Source organism: Felis catus, chromosome D3 (assembly GCF_018350175.1).
Source record: "Felis catus isolate Fca126 chromosome D3, F.catus_Fca126_mat1.0, whole genome shotgun sequence".
Lineage (NCBI taxonomy): Eukaryota > Metazoa > Chordata > Mammalia > Carnivora > Felidae > Felis > Felis catus.
In genome coordinates this window covers 28,488,606-28,516,387 of record NC_058379.1, presented here as the reverse complement: position 1 = coordinate 28,516,387, position 27,782 = coordinate 28,488,606, and the positions used below count along the sequence as shown (strand labels likewise).

Sequence of the window (27,782 nt, the reverse complement as noted above, 5' to 3'; positions counted from 1 at the left end):
CGGTGACCCAGGTTACTGTTACCCACGGCTCCTGCTAGTGACTCAGCAGCGTATGGAAGGCAGAGCCTAGAGCACTGGGAGACGGAAGGGCAGGAAGACAGAGACAGCCCTGCCCCATCTGAGCTGGAGACCAGGTACTTGGAGGTGATGCTGAGGCCACTGGGAAGGTGCCTCACGTGAGGGGCCGTCTGACACGTAGGACCTGTGCAGCCCTGTCACCAGCAAACCACAAGGGCTGGGCCTGGCTGGGGAGGCTGGAGACCTGGACCCAGAGCCCCAGAAGAACATGAGGGGCATGGAAACTTTCAAGGATTCCCTACTTCCCTCAGAGGGAAAGAACTTGGGGGGCAGGGCCCAATGTGCTGTGAGCTCAGCCCAGAGGGCAGGTTCCAAGCCTCGGGGGTGCCACAGAAAGAAATGTAGGTAGTGGCAAGAAAGGCCAGACACCCTGGTCTTCCAAGGGTCACCTCACCCAGAAGCTTCCTTCCAGGAAGGCCTGCAGTCCTGAGACCGTGCTGTAGGCACGAGGGCCGCCTAAGGGCCGTGCAGAGCAGGCCGGACACACACAGAAGCCTGCCAGATGGTGCTAGGTGCTCTTTAATGACAGCTAAATAAAAACAGACAGCCGGTTGATAGAAAAGAGTACGAACAAGACCGTGGGATGCACCCCAAGGGCTGTGAGGGCCAAGTTTTGTACCAGTCTGGCTGAGGCACGGCATCTCTTCTGTGGCTCCTGGGACAGTCACCATTTCTGGCCCGGGCCTGGGTCCCCAGAAGGCCGGAGTCCTCTGCTGAGTGGGCAGCTGCCCTGCAGGCTCCACAAAGCTTCCACAGGCCCGACCCGGGCCTCGCCCTAGAAGAAGTCTGAGGCTTTGCGCCGGGCAGGGAGTTGTAGCAGATTGTCCGTGATGGAGGCTGGATCTTGGTTGAGGGGGGTGCGTGCTGTAGAGCCAGGAGCCGGCGTGCTCGTGGGGGTCTGGGGCCCACCAGCTGGGGTCTTGAGGTGGGTTGAGCGTGCTGGAGATGGGGTGTAGCTGGCCCGCAGGGCCCGGTCTGTGTACTTGCTGGCCGTCCTGCTCACGAGGCGCTGCAGGGCTGGAGACATGGCTGGGCTCAGGCCTTTGGGGGTGAGGCTGGGATGGAAGAAGTGGGTGAATGAGGCACCATTAGGCCCATGTGGGCACCACCGCAGCAGGGCCTCCCATGGCCCCACAGGAAGATACATGGGAGATGCATGGTCATTACAGGCTGAGGATACCAGGTGGCCTGGCACACAGCAGTGTAGTCAAACTTAAGGTTCAGTGGTAGTGCTGCCCTTGACTGTGGGGCTGGGATGGACCTCAACTCTCTCCAAGGAGGATGATACACCTGTTTCCAAAGCGCTGACAGGAGCTCATAGCGGGACAAGGGGCCCAAAGGTGTCTCTAAGGGTTGTGCCAAGGAGGCTGAAGAAGGAAAAGACGGAGGGGCCCTGCATCCTGGTTCAAACAGGCCATGCCCTGGACCAGAGGAGCTGCTATAGGACCCACTACAGAACTCCTGGGCCTGCCCTGCACACTGTGCATCCATATGCAGGGGGTGGGGCCATGTGGGAGCAGGGAGAGACCCCCACCCACACAGGTCAGCCACGCCTCACCTGGCCAGGTTCTCCGTCACTCTCCTCAAGGCTTCCTGCTTCTTGGCCCGGTTCTTGGCTGCAGCCTCGTTGGCCATCTTCAGCCCCAGCCGTTCCCTGCGGCCCGGCTCCAAGATCTACATGACAACAAGTCTGTGGGTAGCCTGCCACCGAGTCAGGCAGTCCCTTGCTGGTGGGGCACCTGCCTCTTTTCGTGGCCCCCATGATCCTCACAACCCACTGCCACCTTCCTAAAAGCCCCCCAAAAAGCTTGCCTGAACTGCCCACCTGCCTGTCCTCACGGACCCCTAAAAGCCAGCACTGCCAACTTATGAACCTCTGACAGTCTTTTAGGAAAGAAAGGGGTCTTTTTGAATCAGCTTCTCTGTGACTACCAGAGTAAACAGCTTTCTGTTTAACATCTATTGACCTTCTGTATTTCTTTGCAGAACTTCCCGAGACGCATCTTTAGTCTCTTTTTTTCTATTAAAGTGCTTGTTCATTATTTAGTGTTTTACCCACATCAGTTACATTAAGCTATGCCATACAAATTCCCTCTCAGTTATTTGCTTTCAGTTTCTCTTACGTGTTTTTTTTTTTTTTTTTGCTATATTTAAGTTTATCACTTCATACAGCATAAACTAAACCTCACTTCCCTTAAGATCTAACCCTTCCTACCTTAAAATCAGATTAAATACTATTATTTTCTTCTAAGTGTCTTACATTGACTTATATACTTAATATTTCTGCTTCCAGGAACTCGTTCCATCTTATGTATCAAGAACTTCATTTCCACATACTCTACTACTCAGCACAATTTGAGCTGTTGTCTCTCGTGTACCCTGAATTCTGATTTGGACGAAGGTTTGTTCAGAGTCTCTTCCCTACTGCCCCATAGGCTCTAGGACCAGGGGCAGACTTCTGACACACCTATACCTGTGGCATGCCTTAACACCTGCCGGCACACGCTCCTCCCTGTCATTCCTCTCTTCAGTTTTCCTTGGTTATCCTTGTGTGCCAGGCAAGTTTAAGAACCAAGGGGCCAAAATCCTCTGCGCAAGTTCTGTCTAGACATGCGTTGCTTCTCAGGGGGAGAATGAGCGGAGCTATGCTAGGGAGGCCTCCCAGTGGGGCCCGCACGCTCCGGCAGTTTTCCTTACGTAAGTCTGCAGCACTCGCCTGTGGTTTCTTTACAAGAGCTTAATTATTGCTAGTCGTTCTAAATTTCTGCTGCTATAGTGAATGAGACCTCTTTTTCTGTTGCACTTCAAACTGACCACTGCAAGTGTTTAGAGGGGCCAGCTCAAGACCATGTGTGACCCAGCTCCCCAGGCAACAGACCTACATTAATCCCAAATTCTGTGTCTGACTCTTTGGGGTTTCAAGGCACGTGATGTAACCCCACACCCTTTGCCCTCTGCAACATCACTGACCTCCACCTCCTGTGATCTCCTAGCACTCCACGTTGGGAGTGTTGGCCCAGCACCCCAAGAACAGGACAGCATGCTCCCAGCTTCCAGCGACTTCTCTTCCTTCACATTCTAAACTATGTCACTCGGGTTCCCCAACAAACTGTGCAGACCAGAGCACGCTGCCCTCCCAAAGCCTCTCTGGGGCCCCACACCATCCTAGGCCATCCCATCTATACAAACCATCTGGCACTTAGCTTCCCTTCCCTACCTGCTCCAGGCCTCATAACTCCCCCACTCTGACAACTTTTAAATAACAAGTGCCTCCTGATTCATGCTCTCCTGTAACCAGAGTCCTGTCTCTGTAAACACGCAACCCTCTGAAGACACAAACCACATCCCACAGAACACTGGGGCTCTGGGGCCCTCCCCAGTCCACAGGCCTGCAGACTCAAAGGGCCATAGCTTTGGTGCCCTGACCTCACACCCGAATCCCTCCGTCCAACCACACCTGTCCTTAGTGCTCTGGTCCTATTCTGAAGTGCAGTACCTGTGCAGGTATGCAGCCTGGAGCATGGCTTGGCCCTTCAGTAGGCTCTAGTCTGACCAGTGGGAGCTAGCTCATCCTCTGTGTGTTGAGCTACAAGTTCTCAGAGGACCACATGCCCTCTCAGGGTCGCACCTGGGCTCCCCTCACCATGACCCACCTTGAAGGCTGGCCCTGGTGTCCTGTCCACATAGGGGGTCTCAGATCCTTCCACTCGCAAGGGAGTGTTTTCAACCTCCCCCCAGGTCATCAGCGGTGACTCGTTCACACCTGTGGATGGAGAGAGCCCACAGTTACCTCAGGCCAGGGGATCTGGGTGGGGGTCCTGCCAGGCCCTCTCTCCTACAACAGCCAGCTCCCACCATGAGCATCCCAGCTAACATACACCAAGGTTGGCAGTTGGCCCACTCTCCTTCCCTGGGACTCTGGGACCTGGTACCTCTGCCCTCTGAGATGACAATGCCAAGGCTACTTTGAGCCCAAGGCAAGCCCAGGCCCCTACAGCTGTGGAGCTTAGCCTGGGAAGGGGGCTCCCCAGAGAAGCCAGGCTGGGTCAGCCAGGCCCCCATCCTAGCACATGGCCAGGGGAGCCGCCTAGAAATTGCTGTGGCATGCCACCCCAAGGTGGGGAGACACTTGGGGGCTTTCAGAGCACCCAAACCTCCCAGGACCCTGCACAAACCTGTAGTGCCTCCATATACCCTGGCCTATGTCACAGCAACCAGCAGCCCAAAATACAGAGGACGATGCTCGGGAGAGCAGGAGGACACCACCTGCACCATGAGATTGTCCCCAAGTCTCATAAATCTCCTGTGTGAGGTCACGCAGGGCTGGAGCCCAGAGCTTCTTCCCTATGCCCCTACACTTAGCCTCCCCCTGCCCAGCCTCCCCGTGCCCTTAAGCATGCTTGCCGCAGCCAGTCTGTCCGGTAGAGCCCCGACACCCCTGGTCCCCAGGAAAACCAGTCTGTCCTGCTAAGCTCAGGGCAAGTCACGAAGACTGCCAGGCTGAATGGGCTGGGACTCACACATCTCAAATCAGATCTCCCTAAGAATCCAGCCCGCCCATAGCCCCATTCAGCCCTGTCATTGCACAGGTGGGACACTGGGTGTCTGAGTCATATGAGGCACAGGGCAGACATGGGGAAATGTCAAGGGTGCCAAGAGCCAACTGAGCAGCCCACCTCCCCACAGGCAGTCCTATCAGGGGGCCAGCTTGACAGAGGGTCCACTACTCACCAGGGGCAGGAGAGGGGGTTGCAACAAATCCAAATCCGCCCACTCGGGGGGAATCCTGGGGGATCAGTTCTTTGCCATCAGGGCCCACCTTGCCCTGTTTGTGCTGGAACAAACAAGACAGACCAGTGTTAAGGGGGAGCCAAGCCTGCTCCCGCCAGCTAGCTGAAGGGCAAATGCACAGGAACAGCTGGAGAGAGAAGGACCCTGGCCCCTGCAAAGATTTTGAGGACCTGTCAGAGCAGGTATCAGAAGAGAAGCTTCCCCTCCTTCTGGCCTCAGGCCAGACTCCACAAAAGCTGCTTTCGGGGACTACCGACTTAGGCGCCCCCAGGAAACTACAATGACCACTGGCACACATGTGCTCTGACCTCTTTCCCACAGGTACCTGTAGAAGCTTACAAAACAGTCTCCTCACTTCCTGCCTCTCCCTCTCCTGGAGTCACCACTGCACCATGACACCCAGGCCCAGAAACCCCTGTTGTCTGCCCCACCAAACCTCACTGCGCCCCAGCCTGCGCACCCCACCTACCCCTGCCCTGCCTGGTACAGAGGTGTGGGTCTGGCCAGACTGGACTGGCTCCCAGCAGCGTCTCTTCTCTCATGTCCTTGTCCTCCAGGGACAAGGGGCAGAACTGACCCACCAAACATCTCTGGCCCCAGTAGAAGCCCATACAGTCGAGAAAAGGCTCAGGACCCTGCCGCACAGGAGCTCCAAATACTCCCACGCTGCTAGTCTCTGCCAAACCCAAGAACGGTACTAATTTAATGAAGGCAGCCAAGATCAGAGAGGTTGTGCCCACATCCAGCCCCTGCCACTCACCTGGGCATTGAGGGCGGCGGCCTGCTGCAGCTGGGACCTGCTCAGGGCCTGGCTGAAGGGGTCCCTGAGGAAGCGAGTATTCTTATGCACCACCTGCCTTGGCTTCTTAAACAGCTGTTCTTCATCAGGGACACCTGGCAGGTGGAGACAAGATGGCAGCGGTGTCAGAGGGGGTGGGGAGTCCCCATTACTGCCCTGCACTCAAGGCTTGAGGTAGAAACTAAGTCATTCCCCAGTGAACAGAAGCACAGGGCCTAGTAAAGCAGGGGACGGCCTCACTCTCTCACTGACAACACACAGGCTCCTCTGCCCCGAGACAGACCAGGGCACCTCCGAGGCCCAGTATGCTAGGGAGCAAAGACCCACACACACACCCTAAGGCCAGATCCAAACACACTGTCCCACGCCATGCCACCTGCCAGCCCTGCCTGCTCACCCTCTGGGTAGTACATCAGGGAGTTTTTGGCCTTGTACTTCCAGGTCTCCACACCGGCCTGGCTGCTCTCGATGGCTTGGTGCTCTGCCGACGGAAGTGCAAGATTATCTTTCTGCCTCTGCATCACAGGGGAAAAGTGAGGGTCAGAGAGGTGCCCAGGCACTGTGCCCCTGGCCCCAGGACTCCCTCCATCCTGACAGAGGATGCCTGTGCCCCTGTACCCAAAGACACCTTCTCAGGGGCGCCTGGGTGGCACAGTCGGTTAAGCGTCCGACTTCAGCCAGGTCACGATCTCGCGGTCCGTGAGTTTGAGCCCCGCGTCAGGCTCTGGGCTGATGGCTCAGAGCCTGGAGCCTGTTTCTGATTCTGTGTCTCCCTCTTTCTCTGCCCCTCCCCCATTCATGCTCTGTCTCTCTCTGTCCCAAAAATAAATAAACGTTGAAAAAAAAAATTAAAAAACAAAACAAAACAAAAAAAAAACCCAAAGACACCTTCTCAAACTCCTCCTCGGCCTGGTATAGCCATGTGTGGCGTGCCCGGCTCTTCTCCTTGGCCACCTCCATGATCTCCTGGAAGGAGGCATTGTCCTCACTTGTATACCGGCTCAGGAAGACATCCAGGCTGGGCAGGGGCTCCTTCTCCTCCTCCTCTCCAGCCTCTCCTGCTCAGGAGCATAGGTGGGATGACACAGAATCACAAACAGCATCAACACTGCTTTGCAGTCACAAGATCTCAGGAACCAGGCTACCTCATAAGCAGAGATGGAACCCTCACCCTGGTTGCGGGTCTGTTGATGAGAGCCCACACCATCAGACAATTCCCCTCCTAGGGGCAGAATCAACCCCCCTCTCCCCCTGCCAACTACCCAGGGAGCACTCAGGGGCTCTCCTCAACTGCTGGATGTCAGGTGAAATGTTATGTCTGACTCAGACCAGAAGAGTGACATCCAGGGGCTACAGAAAAGGCAGGTGATCACAGTCAGGTCCTGCCTTGCCAAAATTGTGCTGATCCTGTAGGATCCACCTTCAGAGCCCCAAGCTCTCCCTCCATCCCTGGGTTTTCTTACCCTGCCTGCTCCTCCTTTCCTGGTATCTGTGCTACAGGTGGATGGTTTGTCACCTAAGCCCCCTAACCTGCTAGCAGGCTTTGATGGCAGGGACCCCGTACGATCCAGTACTCTAGATGGGACCTCACAGGCACTGTGCCGCGACTCCAGCCGCCCCTCCCACCGCCGTAGAAAGGGGCACCCCTACTGAGGTCCCATCGCACTGCGCACAGTGGTACACACTTCAGCAGGCCCATTAGGTGGAGAGTTTTGTCTCCCATTCTGCTGAGTCCTGACCACACACAGACTCCTAGACTGAACAAAGTACAGTGGCTAAAAGCTCAAGACCCAGAGGCAGAAAGAGAACTCAAACCCCATTCCACCACCAACAAGCCCTGAGACCTCCTTTCCTGAGTCTCGGCCTCCTCACCGGTGAATGTGAACGATGATGGTACCTACCACTTAGATCACTGAAATGATTCTTAGATATACTGACAATGCGTATTTAAAGAAAAGGAATCTGCAAATTGCCTGTGATGCATCTGTCACGTTGCAATAGAGAATCAAACTCCAAGGACACAACATGACAAACCATGGTAAGGGCACAAAGAAGTAGACTTAAAAAAAATTTTTTTTAACATTTTATTTATTTTTTTGAGAGAAAGACAGAACACGAGCAGGGGAGGGGCAGAAAGAGAGGGAGACACAGAATCCGAAGCAGGTTCCAGGCTCCAAACTGTCAGCACAGAGCCCGATGTGGGGCTTGAACTCACAAACTGAGAGATCATGACCTGAGCCCAAGTTGGATACATAACTGACTGAGCCACCCAGGGCCCCAAAAAGAGCTGGATTTTGAAGCAGAAAATATTTCGTCCATGTAGACACACAACGCACTGCACACTAGAACCTGGTAGAGAACAGCATCTTATCTGTCTGAGCACTGATGTTCTACTAAGAACAAAATAATCAACTGATCATGAGAAAGTCCTGTAGCACATAGTATAGTCATGTCCAACAGGACTCAAAATACTCTTTCCTAGAAAAAAATCCCTCATAAAGTTGGAACATGTCACGATCCCCAATACATGCACTGAGGAAGACAACTCTTTCATTTGTTCTATTCCCACAACACACCGTGTACTGTTCTGGATACAAAGTATACACACAGAGGTGAGACAAAGAAGCTCTTGTGGAGAGAAGAAGCAATAGGTAGAGCAATGCCTTTTTAGGTGCCATGTCCTGCAGTGAGAAAACAAAGCCAAGCAGGAAGGCAGCATGCATGAAAGGTGATGTAACTTCACGTTGTGGTGGGGGGGGGGGGGGGGGGGGAACAGTGGTCAGGAAAGGTTTCCCTGAACGGGTAACATCTGAGCAGAGACCTGAGGGGAGAGAAGGTGTGAGATGTGCAGCTATCCAGGGGAAGAGACTGACTCTGAAGACACAAGTGCAGAGGCCCTGAGGCACTGTAAGGAGACAGCAGAAAAGGGGCCCTCCAAGGCCCATGAAGCCCACTGGACTGGCACACAGTGAACAGGCTGGTGAGAGAGGTGGCAAGATTTCCATTCCACAGAGGAGGACCAGAGGCTCAGAGAACTGCCCTGTGTTTGGGAGCTGGACGCAGATCTTCTGTCTCCTAGACCAGTGCTCTTTGGCGCCATGGGTTGCCATGTAAGCAAACAGAGCCCTCAGGGACAAGATGTGATCTGCCTCTGAACCAGCCCCTCAGGGCCACATAGGATAAGACTCTAGACAAACCCAACCGCTCACTCACCATCGCCATCTTCCAGGCCTCGGCCCCGGCCCCGGGGCTTGTTGCCCACCATTCCGGTGCCTGTGTGCACATCAGGGGTTTCAAATGTGGCTGGAGTCACATCTAGAAGGAAGGGGGTAGGGATTAGAGCCAGTCCAAGGCATCGGCTCAGGAGGAGTTCCCCTCTCAGCCACCCACTGTTGCTCTTACAGGGCGGTGGGGGCTCTCGGGACATCTTGCCCAGGGCAGAGCCAAACTTGATGGCAATCTGACGCATCCGCTCCAGGTCTCCATTCTCCTCAGCCTCCAGGTACTCTTTCTGGGCCTGCAGCTTTTCTACATCAGGAAAGAAGTCCCTCTGGATGACTGTCTGGAGGCCCTGTCAGAAGTCAGAATAAAAGTCATAGTTCACACCTGCCTCTCCGTCTACCAATGTACATGCTAAGGTCCTTGCTGATGCCCCCAACCTCTGTCCAACCCAATGATCTTCTGAGGTTACCTGCACTTTCCAATGACGATGAGCATCCCTTACGATCTAATGCAACACCTAACATTACTAAACGTTCACCTGATTTCTATGAAACCCTTCTCTCTCCCTTCACTGGTCACTCTCATTCTCCTTTACTGGCTCCACCTCCACACTAGCTGGACCAAGGTGGGTGTTGCCACCTTCATTCCACCTGTAACCTCCTATTTCCAATCTGAACCCTTTACCTGGATGACTTCAGCCTGTCACCCCCACCAGCAGCACTGGTTGAGATTCCCAAATCTGTACCTCCAGCCAGACCTTGCTCCTGGCTGCACGTCTGTGCACCTAGCTATCCACTAATGCCACCTGCCTGTCTGTCCCAGAGGCTTCCCAAAAACAAACAGCTGTTAGAAAGTCCTCTTTGCTACCATCCTTCCACATTCCTACTTTAATAAACCGCCCCCACTCTCCTCTAACAACACTACTAGTGCCTCCCCCATCAAGACACCTCACTCTGCACTGTTCTTATTTGGCTCTCCAACTGCCCACACCCCAAAAGCACGGACTCAAGTTGCTCCACCTCCGCGAGGGGACGAGACTGCCACGACCCGAGAGGAGGGGCCCGAGAAGAGCGCGAGGCGGGGAAGGGACCTAGAATTCGCTAGCGTCTTCATCGAGGTCTTACCTCGATGTACTCTTCTTCGTCCAGGACCCGTTGCTTGCTCGTCGCAAGCGACTCCCCTGCCGCGCGCTTCCTCCGGGGCCCGGACGCGGCAGGGAGCAGCAGGGCCCGGGTTGATGCGCCGGGCGTCTCCATCGCTATCCCAGGGCCGCTCGGGCGGCACAGACACGTAACAGGGTCCGGAGACGGCGGGGGCGGAACTGCGCCAGCTGCGCAGGCGTTTGCAACAACCCACCAATGGAAGAGCTGCGCATCTTGAAGACCAGCCCGCGCTCCGTGGTGACGCCATTATAATCCCTGGGCCTTATGGGAGTTGTAGTCTTTGCCCCTCCCCGCTGTGGTCCTCCGAATCTGGACTATGGGCACCAGAGGGCGCTATGGTGTGGGAGGCTAAGGGGCGTGTCACTCACTCTGATCCTGAAAAATTCCAGCACTGCTAAATTGAAAGGCCTTGAAATTCCGGTTTCTCGAAAATAATCACTGGGTATGCTTCTATATCATTAACAAAAACACATTTTGGCTATATACTCGTTTCAAAGTTTTTATTCAAACTTTATACCAGAAAAGACCACTAAGACAATTTCTTCTTGATAGTTATCTAACAAAAAAAAAAAAAAAAAAGAAAAGAAAAGAAAAATGCGATGGTCCAATAAAGAAATGTCTGGTTAAAAATTATTCGGTTCCGGGGCGCCTGGGTGGCTCAGTTGGTTAAGCGTCTGACTTCGACTCAGGTCATGATCTCACAGTTTGTGAGTTCGAGCCCTGCGTCGGGCTTTGTGCTGACAGCTCAGAGACTGGAGCCTGCTATAGATTCTGTGTCTCCCTCTGTCTGTGTCCCTCCCCCACTCACAGTCTGTCTCCGTCTCCCTGAAAAATAAATAAACATTAAAAAATTTTTTTTGAATTATTCGGTTCCTGGGGCGCCTGGGTGGCTCAGTCCGTTAAGCGTCCAACTTCAGATCAGGTCATGATCTCAGGGTTCGTGAGTTTGAGCCCTGCATCAGGCTCTCTACTGTCAGCAGGAGCCTGCTTCTGATCCTCTGTACCCATCCTCTCTCTCTCTCTGCACCTCCCCCGCTTGTGATCTCTCTCTCTCTCTCTCTCTCTTAAAAATAAACATCTGGGGCACCTGGGTGGCTCAGTCGGTTGGGTGTCCGACTTTGGCTCAGGTCATGATCTCGCAGTCCGTGAGTTCGAGCCCCTCGTCGGGCTCTGTCCTGACAACTCAGAGCCTGGAGCCTGTTTCAGATTCTGTGTCTCCCTCTCTCTCTGACCCTCCCCCATTCATGCTCTGTCTCTCTCTGTCTCAAAAATAAATAAACGTTAAAAAAATTTTTTTTAAAGTTTAAAATAAATAAATAAATATTAAAAAAAAATATTCGGTTCCTGAACACGAGTGGGCTTCCCAGAAGAGGATTAACTTTCATTGAAATGGACCAGAAAATTGCCCGCTTTTTTCAAAAATGATCATTTCTTCTCCAAAAGAGGTTGTGAACTATATGAAACAAGTAAGTTCTTCCCCGGAATGATTTAGTATAATAGGCAGCCATTCCTTCACCCACTGGGAAACCCCATGGTGATGATTCCTGCCCTGTGGAACTGACAGTCAAATGGGAAAGACAGACACTAGTTGCATCATCCCACAAACAAGCATAAAATTGCAACGGGGCAGGGCGGGAGTGTGTGGCCCGGATGGCTCAGTTGGTTTAGTGTCTGACTCTTGATCTTGGCTCAGGTCAGTATCTCATAGTTTGTGAGTTCTAGCCCCAGGTCGGGCTCTGCGCTGACAGCACAGAGTCTGCTTGGGATTCTCTCTCTCCCTCTCTCTGCCCCTTCCTCAATCTCTCTCTTTCTCAAAATAAATAAACTTAAAAATCTTTAAAACACTGCAGCAGACAGGTGTAAAAAAAAAAAAAGAAGAAGAAAGAAAGAAAGTTTGTTGTTGGGGAATCTTACCTAGGGGGCAGTGAGGGGAAGTCTCCCCAGGGCCAGAAATGGTTGCAGATCCAAAGAATGAACAGACACTGACCAGGAAGAGGGAAAAAGCAGGTGCAAAGGTCTTGCAGCAAAAGAGAGCTTTTGATACACACAGACTGCAAGGAGCAGTGAGGTATGAAATGATGCCAGATGGGCAGGGGCCGGCTGCATGGGGCTTCATGGGTCACAGTGTGTTTTATCTTTAAGAACAACGGAAAGCCCTTGGAGTGCTGTAGGCAGGGGAGAGGCAGGTTCAAACTTGCACCCTGGCTTTTATGGAGAATGAATTACAGAGGAAACAGAGTGGCTGCAGGTGGACAAGACTGCAGGCACCTACAATGGTCATGGTAAGGGATGACAGCACTTTCATCAGGTTGGTACTGTTGAAGCTGGGGAAAAAATAGCTTCCGGGATTGTTTTTGGAAGAAAAATGGATTTGCTGCTGGCCTGGGATGGTGGGTGAGGGAGAAGAGGGGTGTGGGTAATTGCGAGTCCTCTGGTTCATGCACCTGGTTTGCACAGGGGAAGAATTTGCCATGGACAAGGTGATTTTGAGGCACAGTGGGCTTCCACATGGAGAGGTCAAGGGGATAGATGGACAGAAGTATCTAGTTAAGGGAAAAGGCCTGGGCTGGAGATGTAAATGTGGAAGACAGAAGGGAATTGGAGTCTAAAAGAGGCAGTGATAAAGCAAGGAGAGAATGGAGAAGAGAGGGCCATGCCTGGGTCCAGCCTGCAGGACACCTATGTTAACGGGCAGCTTGTAGGGGTGAACCTGCCAAGGAGCAGCTAGAGAGAAAGGAGAGAAATCAGAAGGACAGTATAGCCACTGGCCCCTTGAAATGGAGCTCTGATCATGGCTGCCGTCTACAATGACAAAGAGCCAATGGGGGCCTGGGGTCCCAGAGATGAGGGTGTTCCAAACTGCAGGGAAGCTCTGCAGGAGGGCTGGGCAGTATCCAAGGATAAGGCCGGGGTTCGGGGGAAAAGAGCTTTGTGACAGCCAGAAGTGTGCATCCTGAGAGGTGGAGGTGAGTGCTGCTGTCCTGGAGGCATCCGGCAGTGTTAGAGCAGCACTGCCTGGGGACCTCATGCCTGCTCAGCTTCTGCACCTTTAATGAATGGACTGTGTCTCCTTTCAGATACCCCATCCCCCAATTTCTTCCAGGACCTGTGAGGAGGCAGAACATGGTCCCCAAGCCAGATGATGGTGTTAGGTGCCTTGAACCCACCGTACAGGCCTACTGGGGAGAGTGAAAGCCTCATTTTCACACTGTCCTTCACCCTAGGGCTGGGATGTTGGAGAGGAAAACAGATTTTCCAAGGCAGTGGCAGGGGGTGTGGTGCATCCTCCCCAGTCAAACCTCCTCTTGCCCCAACAGGATGGCAGACACATAGCGTGTAAATCCCCCAGAAGGAGGAGGCCAAGGATCTCTACCCGTTCAGTACCTAAAGGCCAGTGCAGACCCCCAGGGTGCTAGGCCATGATCTGTGGGGTAGTCTGCTGTGCTGGGGAGCACAGAAACTGAGGACTCACTGGGCTGTGCTTCCCAAGACCAGCTGGCCCCCACCCCCTGGATGTGGGAGTGAAGTCATGGTGGACTTCGAACTTTGGACTGCTTTTGTGCCGTTTGTAGTTGCTTGTTTATTTCCCAGTATCCAGGCAAGGCTCACAGAATTAAGGGGCAGGGTAGGGGGCTTCTGGAGATGACCTCACCCAATGTCCTTATCCTATAGCTCTGGACAGGAAGGCCCAGTGCAGGACATGCGAGCTGACAACCCCAGAATGCACAGAACACCCCCTTCACCCCCTTGGCCATGTCAAGAGACCTATGCCCATGCTGAGAAGAGGCGGGACATCAGCATACCCCAGGAGGGAGAGGAGGATTCTGGGCCCTCCTGACAAGGGGATGGTTCCTGTCCTGGAGTTGGTGGGGAGTTGAGGAAGCTTATCTGCTCTGTGCCCTGCTCCCAGCAACCAACAACCCCCCACCCCCACCCCGCTGCAGCTCCCGGGGAATCTCCCCGACCCTAGTCGCTGGAAAGGAGAGCACCTGGAGATGCTCAGCGTTCCCTCCTTTCCTGGGGCAGGTGACACAGGGGGTGGGCACGGGAGCTTCTCTGCTGTCTGGCAGAGAAGCTCCTGCCTTGAGCACTAGCTGCAGGATGCAGGAAGCCTGCAGGCGGGAAGAGGTGTCCTCTGTCAGCACCATTTCGGGCCGATCTGTCCCCTCCCTGAGCCGGCCCCAAAGGACCTGGCCAAGCCCGGGAGTAGCTCCCAGAGCCATCAGCAGCTCTCCTTTGCCGGCTTCTTGGTTCCGGGGAGGAGCCTCGAGGTCGCTGACGCGCGCTTCTGATGTCGCCACTTGGCCCGGCGGTTCTTGAACCAGACCTGATGAGCAGGAGGGACCGCTCAGATCCAGCCCTGGGACCCGCGTCCCTCCGGACCCTCATAAGTGGACCAGGCAGGGAGCTTCCCGACAGGGATACGGGCAGGAGAGGGCTGGAGAGCCGGCACGGGGGCAGCGGCACCCACCGTCTCTTAACCGCTGCGGCTCGGGCTGCGGGACGAGGACCACTTTCCCACCCGGACCAGCCCTCTCTCGGCGTGCCTTCCCCCTCCCCCCCCCAAGGTGCTCCGGACGCCCATTCTGCAGCTTGGTGCTCTTTCCGAGCTTCCCAAATTCGGGCACGTGAAGGCGCGTCTCATTTATCAGGGAGAATTAAAAAGTTTAAGCCAAAGTTAAAGAAAACTAGCCTTATCTCCCCTCCAGTTCTAGTGACACTTTCCGACACTAGCCTGCCCCGCCCGCCCTCGCCCCAGGACCGGCCCTGCGGCCCACTGCGGTTCCCGGGCCTCCCGCGCCTCCCGCGCCTCCTGCCTTCGCGCCAGGGCCATCTTTTCAAAAGAAGGAGGAAGGAAGCCAGCCCGCTCGGACCCTCTCGCCGTCTGGCGGGCGGGCACCCACCTCCACGCGTTCCTCGCGCAGGCGGATGCGGCCGGCCAGGCGCTCGCGCGTGCCCACGTCGGGGTACTGATTCTGCATGAAGAGCGCCTCCAGCGCCTGGAGCTGCTCCTCGCTGAAAATGGTGCGGTGGCGCCGCGTGCGCCGCTGCGGGCCGGGACCGCCCGTGCCGGGCAGCGCCCCCGGGCCTCCCGTGGGCGCAGCCAAGGGCAAGGGCGCCGCGGGGCCCAGCCTCAGCGGCCACGGCAGCCGCGCGCCTGCGGGGTGAAGGCGCGGTGAGGCGCGGAGCGGGGGCCGAGCTCCGCCCAGACCGCCCCGCGCCCGGAGGACCTCCGCGCCCGCGCCCGCGCCCTGCTCCCACTCACCCAGCCCGGAGGCCGGCTCCGAGGGCCTGCGGGGCGCGGCGCGGGGGCCGCAGCAGCAGCAGCAGGCGCAGGGCGCGGCCTCGGGCGCCCCGGGCTCTCCGGATTCCGCGGGGCTCTGGTGGCCGGCGGGCTGCGGGGTGCGGGCGGCCCGTGCCGGGGGGCTCCGCTCGGGCAGGTTGGAAAGGATGTGCTCGATGGAGAAGGGGCAGGGCCGCCCGGGGCCCCTGCGGCTCACCGCGCCCCCCGCCGCAGCCATGCTGGCCTGGCCCCACGGCCACCGCCGCAGGAATATATACGTCGGGGGGAGCGCGCTGTAATCCCCGGGCCGAGCGCGGAGTCCACGCGGACTAATCCCGCCGCGCCGGCCGGGGCGTGCTAATCCTCGTCTGCGGCGGCAGGAAATCCTTACCCGCATCAGCGCGGGGGCTAGCCGGGCCGCGGGGAGGGGGCTACCAGGAAGCCCTCAGCCCCGCGTCGGTCTTCCTGGCCCCGAAAGGCTGGCAGGACTCGCGGGCACGGAGGCTCCACGGGGAAGGCGCGGAGGGCCGCATCCCCCGGCCCGCGGATCCTGGAGGGCCTCGCCCCGCTTTGGGAGCAGCGGCCTGAGGACGCCCCGACCTTGAAGGCCCCCCGCCCCCGTTTGCCCTGGCGCCTCTTGGCCCAACACTTGGGTACTTCCTCCTGTAGCCACCGAAACCAGGGCTAGCACCTAATCCCCTTGGGGCCCTACAGAGGTGTATGAGCAAGTCTGGAGAAACCCACCAAAACTGCCAATCTCTTGGCTCCAAGACTGTTAGGCTCCAACCCTCAATGGGACCCAACTCTATTGGCAACCCCACGATCCCACTGCTCTTTGGCCGCCAGCTCATTTCAGTGGCTTCCACTCATTTCAGAGCTGGGTCTCAACCTCCTGGAGGAAATGGGGATGGAGCAGGAAGCCACCTCTGCTCATCACTGAACATGAAACCCCACTGCCCGTGCCCCCAATTCTCTACCTTCTCTACTGAGTCAGGGGAGCCTTCCAGACACCATCCAAGGGCCCACTCCAGTGGTCTGGAGCGACCTCTCCTTCGGCTTCTTATATGTCCTGGAATCCCCTCCGAAAAACATTAAACACCCCTGCCCCACCCTCTTCATAGCCATGCTTCTCAAGCTTGCATGGCTTGCATGGGCTGTCCACCTCCTTACTCTTCAGGCCAGTCCGACTGTCCACACTCTCCTCCCCTGATCCCAGGTCACGCTGCCCAACATTGCTGATGACTTGTACTTTGTGAAATCCAGTGAAGACTGTTCATTTCAAGTAAGTAGCACTGAACAGCCAGCCAGGCACTTCAGCGAAAGACCCTCTTCTCTGGACCTCTGAAAAAGGTTAGTGCTCACAGGACAGAGCAACAGACTGCCTGGTTTATATCCCAGCTGTCACTTTCTGGCCATGGGACCTTCCATAGTGTCCTTCACCCCCCTGTGCCTTGGTTTCCCAATCTATAAACTGGCATCATAATAGCAATCTAACTCAGGAGGTGCTCTTAGGACTCAACCAATCACTATGTGTGAAACATTAGAACTTGGTTGGGCATGTGGGGGTTCCATGAATGGTGGGTGCCATTGCAGGGCAATGCACTCACATTCCCAGCCTCTCCTCCCACCTCACACATCCTTGTTCAGACTCCTTTGCTGACTCCAAGCTGGTATCAGTGAAGAGACTTTGGACGTCAGGTGGCAGAACCTGCTGACTCAACTCCTGACACGAGTCCTAAAAAAAGGACTCTTTATTGCCCAGTTTATTTATTTCGAGAGAGAGAGAAAGCATGAGTCGGGGAGGGGCAGAGAGAGAGGAGAGAATCCAAGCAGGCTCTGCACTGTGAGCACAAAACCCCATGTGGGGCTCGAACCCACGAACCGCAAGATCGTGACCTGAGCCAAAGTCTGATGCTTAACAGATTGAGTCACCCAGGCACCTCAGGACTTGTTAATCTACATGCTCAGTGAAGGAACCGTCACCTTTGTGAGTGGCTCTGCCACTCTCAGCCTGCCTCATGGTTACAATAGGGCTGCCACAGCCCTATACCTCCCATCTCTTCCCATGGATGCTGGGGGAAACCTCTCCCAGCACAGAACCTTCCTCATAGAACCGCATGATCACCATTAGTTCAGAGAGACACATGGGGAGGCACACGGGGATTGACTACCCATCAAGCTCCCTGGAGTTCTGCCAGGATGGGGGCAACAGAGTCAGTGATCAGGAAGGTTGTGCCCTCCTCCTCCCAGCCCTGGCAGTTTCTCCATCCCTCCCCATTCCCACCCTGGGTGGTCACCTCCTGCAGCCTTGAAGCTTCCGACACCACCTCTGTGACAATGACTCCCAAGTTGATACCTCTGGCCTGACCTCTCCCTCTGCTCCAGGCTAGTATCTTCCAAGAACCTGTTCTATGTCCTGGTATTTCCTCACCTTGGTAAATGTGTCACCTACCCACCTATCCACCTGGGTAAATGCACCATCTCTTCACCAGTCCACCGTGGTAAAGGGGTCCACCACCCCTTGGTGCCTTCCAAACATATCCAGGAATTCCTTGGCCCTTCTCCCTTCAAGAACTGAAATCCAATTCCCTTCCCCTTGAACATGGGCTGGCCTAATGACTCGCTTCTAACCTCCAGAGCGCAGAAGGTCGCAGAAGTGACACTGATTGCTGAGGCCAGATTGGACAGCTAGGTGATACCGCTCCTCTCTCTCCCTCATCTTGGGATGCTTGCTCTTCGAGCCAGCCACTGTGCTGCGAGGAGCCACCAGCAGCCCCAGGAAGAGGCACATGCGGAGGTATTCCGGCCAGGAGCTGCAGCTGAAGGGCCAGCCAACGGCTAGCACGGAGCATCATGAGTGAGCAAGGAAGCATTAGGGGTGGCTCCCGTCTCAGCTACCATCCACTGTAGCCGTAAGAGAGTCCAAACCAAGCTAACGATAGAGGAGATGGGTTATGTGTTCGTAGCACTGAGTTTGAGGTGGCCTGTTGCGTAGCTCTGGATCACCAGATGGGTTCGGTACCAGAATAGGATGCTGCCGATACAAACCCTAAGTCACACGTTATTGGCCTTGGGACTGGACAGCGGGTGGGAGCAGGAAGGACCTGCTGGGACTGACAGTGGGGTCTTAGAGGGAGGTGAGAAAAATCGTACTGGAAGATGGAAGAAAGGAGACCCTTGGTGTGGAGTGGCAAGAAGCCTAGGAACATTGCCACCTGTAGTAGCACAGGAAGTAGGACAGCTCCCCTATGGGTTAGATGGTCCAGCTGAGGAGATGTCCTGTGAATGTTTAGACGAGTTCTGTTCCTCATTGCCAAAGCCTGGAAACAACTCAGATGCCCGTCAGCTGGTGAGTGGATGAATACGCCACGGTCCACCACACCAGGGAGGGGCCCAGGGTGGCAGTGAGTGACACACGCAACAGTGCAGGGCCATGTCAGAAGATTGTGCTGAGTGGGAGAAGTGGGTCTCAGTAGGCTCCATACTGCGCGAGTCCATTTATATAACACTGAAAATGGCCACAGGTCTGGGGAACAGGTCAGTGGTTTCGGTGGGGAAGAAGAACCAGGGGGGGAGTTTTCTGGCTAGCACCTGAGGGAGGCGGAGGGGAGGGTGAAATGCTGAGGGGGATCCTGGTTCCATCGCAGCCCGGTGGGGTCTGAGACCACCTTCAGTGAGGTCAGGGTGCACAGTCTCTCTCACTAAGGTGGCTCCCGTCTGGCCAATGCTCCAGAGAAAGGGTCACCTGCAAGTGACCAGCTCACACTGGGAACACTTACCCCAGCCCTGCCACACTCAGCCCCACATTAAGTTCATTGCATTTAGATCCCCAGGGTTCTGGTTGGGCACAATTTCTGTACATATATAGGAAAGGAAAGCTATTGGATGGGCTGTGGTCCCTGCTGCTTGAGTTAGTCCTGAGCCTGTAACCAGGTGCCATGTGTTTCCTGCCCCTCCCCCACCCCACCTTCTCTAGCTCCCCCTCTCCCAGGAGCACTTAGCACTTCTGAAGGTCTGGGTGCCTCACCTGATGACCCAGATGCTCATCCCTGGGGGTGTGAGCCCCTGGGTACCATGCCCTCCTCAGGTTGTGCTGGCTGTAATGGCCCATTCGGTGACAGTTGGGGAGGGGGACATCCAGTGGATGGGAAGATCAAACATCCCTGTTCCTAGGATCTGGATCCAGTACCCCTGCCAGCATGGGGGCCTTTTTGCTTGGTGGTATGAAGAGCCCAGAGTGGCCTGGTAGCTGTCATAGTGTATGTTTTGTGCCACTCATACTGTGTTCCTGGTGAGATTACCCCCTTCAGAGACCCAGAACCTAACCTAAAGTTTCTAGGATGAGGACACAAATTTCCCAGTGGGGTCGCTGGGAGTACCGGGGAGCAGGGTGTCCCACCTGGACACCAATTGGGTCCACCAATTGAAAAGCTGCCACGTGTCACACTAGTTCTCTAAGTGCCTCTTCTCCAGACTTCCTTGTCTCTAAACTTCTCTTCTTGCTCTGTCCACCCCCCCCCCCCAAAGCTACTAGCTCAACTGTTTACTGTGGCAAACAGGGCTCCGTATCTTCTTTTCCTAGACACTTTCCCCTCCTTACTATGTGGATGATACAGTGCCCTGGAGAAGCTCTACCCTTTGGAGGGCTTTCCCCTCACTGCTGTCATTCAGGGCCACAAGGGGGTGGCAGTCACTTGCTTGTGCAGCTTACCCGTGTCTAGATGTGCTCAGAGCTGATCCTGGCAATGCACCTCCATTGTACCTTAAAGTTTTGGTGCCTTTGACAGTATTCAGCTCTGATGAGCCACCTGACCATGTGGTTACTTAATAGCCCAAGGTCAGATGCTCATTTCCTGTTGGGGCCCAGTAACATTCCAGGAACTGTTTTGTGAATGGCGTGTGGCATGGTCTCACTTGAGAACCCTAAGAGTTGGCACTGAAGCTCTCTCACTGGAAGCTGCCGGAGGCCCCACTTGAAAACTTTCTCTGCCATAGCATTCGCCACGGGCTCTGCCAGACCCCTGGGCCACGCACAGAGCTGCTTGTGCCAAAGCCTGGACCTGCTGCAGACCTCTTTCCGCTCTGCGTTCTGCGCAAAGCTGGCATGCGTGGAGCCAACAAACCGCTCATGGCAGTATTCCCAAGTACAGAACGTCAGGCCTCCCAAACCCAAAGAAACCTGCAGTGTGTACTTTCTTAGTGATAGGAGGTACAGGGCACAATTTGTCCTTTACTTTGAGGGAATGTTCTAGCACGGAACATCTAGCATAGGACCACTGGAGTCCTAGAGACTTGGTTTATCTTTTCATCATTGGGTTGTAAGAGCTCTTTGTATATTCAAGATACAAGTCCTTATCAGATATATAATTTGCAAAATCTTCTCCCATTCTATGGTAGTTTTCCACTTTCTTGACGGTGTCCTTTGAAGTATAACATTTGAAAATTTGAATAAATACATTTTTTTCCTCTACTTTTTTTGGTTTGTTTTTAATGCTTTGGTGTTGTACCTAAGAAACCATTGGCTTGGGGCGCCTAGGTGGCTCAGCCGGTTAAGTGCCCAACTCTTGATTTCGGCTCAGGTCATGATCTTATGGTTTGTGGGATCAAGTCAGGCTTGGGATTCTCTCCCTCTCTCTCTTGCGCCTCCCTTACATGCATGCACATGCGCTCTATCTTTCTCAAAAAAATAAATAAACATTTTCAGAAATCATTTCCAAATCCTAGAGCATGAAGATTTATTTACCCCAACGGTTTGCGGTTTTATATACATTTTACAGTTTTAGTTCTTACACTAATTGGTGTTGAGTGAATTTTTTATGATTTTATTTTTTAAGTAATCTCTACTCTCAACATGGAGCTTGAACTCATGACCCCTAGATTAAGAGTCACATGCTCTACTGACCGAGCCAGGTAGGCACCCCTTGAGTGAATTTTTATATATGATGTGAGGTAAAGGTCAACTTCATTCTTTTGCATATAGATACCTAGTTGTCTCAGCATCATTTGTTGAAAAGATTATTCTTTTGCCCATTGCATTGTTTTTGCCCCCTGGTTGAAATTTAATTGACCATAAGTGTGAGGATTTATTCCTGGATTCTGAATTCTGCTCCACTGATCTACATGTCTATCCTTATGGCAAAACCATACTGTCTTGATAACTGTAGCTTTACAGTCAATTTTCAATGTTTATTTATTTTTGGGACAGAGAGAGACACAGCATGAACGGGGGAGGGTCAGAGAGAGAGGGAGACACAGAATCGGAAACAGGCTCCAGGCTCCGAGCCATCAGCCCAGAGCCTGACGCGGGGCTCGAACTCCCGGACCGCGAGATCGTGACCTGGCTGAAGTCGGACGCTTAACCGACTGTGCCACCCAGGCGCCCCTACAGTCAATTTTGAGATCAGGAAGTTGAGCTCTCTAACTTTGTTATTTTTCAATGTTGTTTTAGTTATTCTGGTTCCCATGAATTTCAGTGTGAATTTTAGAACCACCTCTATGAGTTTCTGCAAACGGACCAGGTAGAATTTTTTAATATTTATTTATTTTTGAAAGACAGAGAGACAGAGCGCAAATGGGGGAGGGGCAGAGAGAGGGGGAGACACAGAATCCGAAGCAGGCTCCAGGCTCCGAGCTGTCAGCACAGAGCCCAATGTGGGGCTTGAACTCACGAGCCATGAGAGCATGACCTGAGCCGAAGTAGGTGGCTCAACCAACTGAGCCTAGACCAATTTGCGGAGTGTCGCCAACTTACCAACATTAATCCTCCCGATTCGTGAACATGGGATGTTTTGATTTATTTAGATCTTTAAATTATTTCAGTACTGCTTTATAATATTTAGAGTATCTCGTTTTCACTTCTTCGCTAATATTCCTAAGTATTTTATTCTTTTTGACGTTATTGTAAATGGAATAGTTGTCTTAATTCTATTTTCCCATTGTGCACTGCAAGTGTATAAAAACACAATTGATTTTTGTACGTTGATCTTGTATCTTGCAACCCACTGGACTCATTTATTAATTCGAATAGTTTTTGGAGGATTCTTTTGGATTTTCTATCTACAAGATCATGTCATTTGTGAACAGCATTTTTACTTCTTCTTATACAATATTCATGTATTGTACTTCATTTTCTTGCCTAATGGCTCTGACTACAACTTCCAATACAATGTCGAACAGAAGTGGTGAACTTGGGCATTCTCATGTTGCCCTTAATCTTAGAGAGAAAGGATTCTGTCTCCATCATTAAGGATGCTAGCTGTGGATTTTTCAGACACTCCTTATCAGATTGAGAAAATCCATTTTTTAAATTTAGTTACTTATTTGAGAAAGAGGGAGAGAGGGGGAGAGAGAGAGAGAGAGATAATGAACAGGGGATGGGCAGAGAGAGAGAGGGAGACAGAGGATCTAAAGCAGGGTCTGTGCTGACAGCAGAGAGCCCAGTGTGGGGCTTGAACTCACAAACCATGGGATCGTGACCTGAGTCACCGACTTCAAGTCGGACGCTGAACTAACGGAACCACCTAGGCACCCTGAGCAAGTTCACTTTTATTGCAAGTTGTTTTTGAGTGTTTTATCATGAAGGAGTGCTATATGATCCATCCAGTTTTTGCAAGGGTCAGACTAACGAATTAAATCGGGTTTTACTAGACATCAGCACCCTGCATCCTTTAGGTCTTTAGCCATGACATTAACCTCTGCTGTTCTTAAGATGCAGCATTAGGTTCTTTAATTTTTGTGGGGAGGTAGTTCAGGAGCTTTCACTTACAACAGAGATCTGACTCTAAAGATCAGAACCACTGTGGAAGTTCTGCCAAGTGCAAAATATGTGTGTTGCAAATATATATTCAAAAACTGGATGGGGCACCTGGTTGGCTCAGTCAGAAGACATGTGACTCTTGTTCTCAGGATCTTGAGAGTTCAGTAAATAAACTTAAAAAAAAAAAACAAACCTGGAAAAGTAACTAGTTCTCCATTTGTCACCTTATCCTCCACCCGATTCTAGCAGGGGGGCCATGATGGTATCTTGGGTCCCTGGTACCAGTATTAATGTGGAGCCTGCTGTAAAATGATCTGGGTTTTCCAAGGTGCCTGAGTGGCCCAATCAGTTGAGTGTCCATCTCCTGATTTTGACTCAGGTCATGATCTCAGAGTCATGGGATTGAGCCCTACATTGGGCTCTGTGCTGACAGCATGGGGCCTGCTTGGAATTCTCTCTCTGACCCTCCTCCCCTCCTAAAAATAAATAAACATTTAAAAAAACTTTTAATGATCTAGGTTTTCCCTTTCTCCAGTATGCAACCACCTGAGTAAATGGACCCAGATCCTTTCACAGAAGGATTAAGACATCACTCCTATAGATACACTTTTCATGGTGTTTCTGGATCCTTACCCATGTGAAGGAGACTTCAGTAGATGAGGTCTGAGCCTGAGAACTGGCTGGAAATTGGGCAAAGGATTGTGACATTCCCTGGGTCCAGTGATCTCAGCCTTTTGCTCTTCTATTATTTATGTATGTTTGTATGTATGTATTTATGTATTTATTTATTTGAAGGGAGGAGAGAGAGACCAAGCAGGGGAAGGGCAGAGGGAGAGAGATAGAGAATGTTAAGCATGATCCCACAACCCTGAGATCATGACCTGAGCCAAAATCAAGAGTCTGCCGATCAACCAACTGAGCCACCCAGGCGCCCCATGCTCTTCTATTATTATTATTTTTCTAATGTGGTAAAATGTACACAGCCTAGAGCTTACCATTGTAATGATTTTTTAAAATTTTTTTAACGTTTTATTTATTTTTGAGACAGGGAGAGACAGAGCATGAACAGGGGAGGGTCAGAGAGAGGGAGATACAGAATCTGAAACAGGCTCCAGGCTCTGAGCTGTCAGCACAGAGCCTGACGTGGGGCTTGAACTCACGGACCGCGAGATCATGACCTGAGCCGAAGTCGGCCGCTTACCCGACTGAGCCACCCAGGAGCCCCTGTAATGATTTTTAAGTGCACAATTCTGTGGCATTAAGTATATTCACAATGTTGTGTAACTATAGTCACTCTCATTTCTGGCACTTTCCATCATCCCAAACAGAAGCCCTATACTCATTAAACAATAACTCCACATTTCCTCCTACTCCCAGGGCCTGCCAACTAAGGGTTATGTCTGAGTTCCACTGAATGCATATGCCACATTTTAAAATCTGTAGGTGGATATTTGGGTTGCTTCCACCTTCTGACTATTGTGAATAATGCTGCTGTGAATGTGGGTGTACAAGTATCTGCTTGAGTCCCCGTCTTCAGTTCTTTGGGATACGTACCTAGAAGTGGAATTGCTGAATCACGGTAATTCTCGGTTTAGCTGTTTGAGAAACCACCGAATTGTCTTTTCATGGTAGCAGTGCTGTCTTACATTGCCACTAGCAAAGCGCACAGGTTTCAATCTATCCGCATGTTTGCCAACATTTGTTATTTTCCAGTTTTAAAATTTATAGTCACTGTAATGGATATAAAGTGGTATCTTGTGGTTCTGAATTGCATTTCCCTAATGATTAACGATGAGTCTTTTCATGTGCTTCTTGGCCGGTTGTATGTCTCCTTGGAAGAAATATCTATTCAAGTTCTTGGCTCATTTTTTAAATTGGGTTATTTTGTTTTTGTTGAGTTTACTTATATTATTTTTCCCAATATTTCATTATGAAAAATTTCAAACATCCAGAAAATTTGAAAGGTTTATACAGGGAACCTCCATATCCTCACTACCTAGATTCTTGGATTAAGGTTTTTTTTTTTTAATTTTCTTAATGTTTTATTTATTTATTTTTGAGACAGAGAGACTGAGCATGAGCAGGGGAGGGGCAGAGAGAGGGGGAGACACACAGAATCTGTTTACTTATATTATTTTTCCCAATATTTCATTATGAAAAATTTCAAACATCCAGAAAATTTGAAAGGTTTATACAGGGAACCTCCATATCCTCACTACCTAGATTCTTGGATTAAGGTTTTTTTTTTTTTAATTTTCTTAATGTTTTATTTATTTATTTTTGAGACAGAGAGACTGAGCATGAGCAGGGGAGGGGCAGAGAGAGGGGGAGACACACAGAATCTGAAGCGGGCTCCAGGCTCTGAGCTGTCAGCACAGAGCCCGACGTGGGGCTCGAACTCACAGAGTGTGAGGTCATGACCTGAGCTAAAGTCAGACGCTTAACCAACTGAGCCACCCAGGCACCCCTTGGATTAAGTTTTTGCTTTGTCACCTATGTATGCATGCATCGGTTACTCCACCTGATGTTTTGCGCATTCCAAAGTAAGTTATAGACATCAATACACTTCATACCTAAAATCTTCAACATGCATATCATTAACTAGATCAACATTTTGCAATCAACATTTGATTGCAAACTTAAGGTAACATTTATATAGAGAGAATTATACAGATCTTGAATGCACCACTTTGTGAGTTTTGACAAATGTATACCCCTGCACTATGCAAACCCCTACCAAGAGATAGAATATTTCCATAACTCCAAAAACTTGCTTTATGCTCCTTCTCAGATAGTCACCATCCCCTCCCCATCCTCAAGAGGAAACCACTGCTCTGTTTTTCAACATAGATTAATTTTGCCTTCTCTGAAGGCTCATTGAAATGGACTCCTACAGTACGATCTATTCTTGTATAAGGGGCCATTTGGATAGTATAATACATATTTTTAAACTTTTATTTGCATTTATTTTATCCAGAATTTATTCCCGGGCCACAAGTTTTGTTTCTTCAGTTTTTTCTGGGATATCTTTTTCTTCCATGCAACCTCCTCTTCTGGTTTAGGAACAATCTGCTCCTTTTCAATAAAGATCGTCTCAGTGTGGCAGGAAGAGCTCATATATGGGTCAGTCCAAACATGACCTCTGTAAGTTCTGCGCTGCATCTTGGAGTTTTGTTCACCTGAAGGTGCTGCTCAATGACCAGAGAATCTACATCCAAACCCTTAAGTTCAGCATTACTCTTAGCATTTTTAAGCATGTGTAGTAAAAATTGAGTGCTCTGTTTGAGCCTCTGATTCTGTGTCCAGCCCCACTCTTTGGCCTGGGCATACCTACCAACTCCACCATTGTAGTAACAGAATGGCACACATTGCTTCTATAAAGTGACAGTCTTCAGATACTTGGTGGCTTTTCAGATATGCATACCCTTGATGGCCTGGGCAGTTTCGCGTGTGTTCTTTCTTTCTTTCTTTTTTTAAAGATTTTATTTTTAACTAATCTCTACATACAACCTGGGACTTGAACCTATAGCCCTGAGATCAAGAGTTGCAGGGGTACCTGGGTGGCTCAGTCAGTTAAGCACCCAAATCTTCATTTTGGTTCAGGTCATGATCTCACAGTGTGTGAGATTGAGACCCGCGTTAGGTTCTGCCCTGCATGGGATTCTCTCTCTCCCTCTCTCTGCCTCTCCCCTGGTCGTGTGTATGTGCACCCGTGCTCGCTCTCTCTCTTTCAAATGAATAACTTAAAATTTTTTTTCTAAAAAAAAAAAAAAGAATTGCATACTTCACCGACTGAGCCAGCCAGGTGCCCTTCATGTGCGTTCTTAATTTTTTTTTTTAATTTTTTTTTTCAACGTTTATTTATTTTTGGGACAGAGAGAGACAGAGCATGAACGGGGGTGGGGCAGAGAGAGAGGAAGACACAGAATCGGAAACAGGCTCCAGGCTCCGAGCCATCAGCCCAGAGCCCGACGCGGGGCTCGAACTCACGGACCGCGAGATCGTGACCTGGCTGAAGTCGGACGCTTAACCGACTGCGCCACCCAGGCGCCCCTTAATTTTTTTTTTTAATGTTCATTTATTTCTGAGAGAGAGAGAGACAGAGCATGAGTGGGGGAGGGGCAGAGAGCGATGGACCGCAGAATCTGAAGCAGGCTGCAGGCTCTGAGCTTTCAGAGCAGAGTCCGATGTGGGTCTTGAACCCACGAAATGTGAGATGAGATCATGACCTGAGCCAAAGTCGGACGCTTAACCGACTGAGCCACCCAGGCGCCCCTATGTTCTTAAAATGAACATGAAGATTTGAACATCTTGATTTGCATGATTTTGTAGTTTTCTGGGTCAAGTGAATAGCGGACCATTTTCAGAGATCACCTCAGGCTGCTTATTGTGAGTTCAGTGTAATATTTTTAACAGTCATCCATCTTGTTGTGTTGTTTTGTGCCAGTCTTAGCCTATCAATAACCGTGTTGTGGATGGACCAGCCTTTATGGTTCTTATGATTGTAAGATGCTTTTCAGCAATAAACATCAGGAAACTTTGGAAAAATAAAAATGTATTGCTTACAGGACCTGGAACTTACACAGCACACCTGGGGCCACACAGCAAGGTCACAGAGAGAGAGGGAATGCACCCGGACCTGGGGTTCTGGTGAATTTATTTAAAAAAAATTTTGTTAATGTTTATTTA

The 27,782-nt window shown here is 51.7% G+C and overlaps 2 protein-coding genes and 1 pseudogene across 3 annotated transcripts; all 3 read right to left on the bottom strand.

Moving 5' to 3' along the window:
• Positions 1-290: 290 nt before the first annotated feature.
• ESS2 (ess-2 splicing factor homolog) lies at positions 291-10,200 on the bottom strand. Of its 2 annotated transcripts, XM_006938707.5 has the most exons (10): positions 10,015-10,195; positions 9,071-9,239; positions 8,882-8,983; positions 6,557-6,726; positions 6,066-6,183; positions 5,630-5,763; positions 4,810-4,912; positions 3,732-3,841; positions 1,637-1,752; positions 701-1,133 (listed from the first exon to the last, which is right to left on the bottom strand). In XM_006938707.5, exons 1-10 carry the CDS (start codon positions 10,144-10,146, stop codon positions 854-856), a joined length of 1,434 nt encoding a protein of 477 aa, XP_006938769.2. In that variant the 5' UTR covers positions 10,147-10,195; the 3' UTR covers positions 701-853. The 2 variants fall into 2 exon arrangements, with proteins under 2 accessions (XP_023097443.2, XP_006938769.2); XM_023241675.2 differs by lacking the exon at positions 3,732-3,841 and having other exon boundaries at positions 291-1,133; positions 10,015-10,200.
• A 3,413-nt stretch (positions 10,201-13,613) lies between these two features.
• On the bottom strand, positions 13,614-15,688 carry GSC2 (goosecoid homeobox 2). The gene is made up of 2 exons (XM_045041978.1): positions 14,958-15,688; positions 13,614-14,380 (listed from the first exon to the last, which is right to left on the bottom strand). The coding sequence occupies exons 1-2, from the start codon at positions 15,573-15,575 to the stop codon at positions 14,276-14,278; spliced, it is 723 nt and encodes a 240-aa protein (XP_044897913.1). The 5' UTR covers positions 15,576-15,688; the 3' UTR covers positions 13,614-14,275.
• A 10,052-nt stretch (positions 15,689-25,740) lies between these two features.
• On the bottom strand, positions 25,741-27,454 carry LOC109493006 (annotated as a pseudogene).
• Between the last annotated feature and the right edge of the window lie 328 nt (positions 27,455-27,782).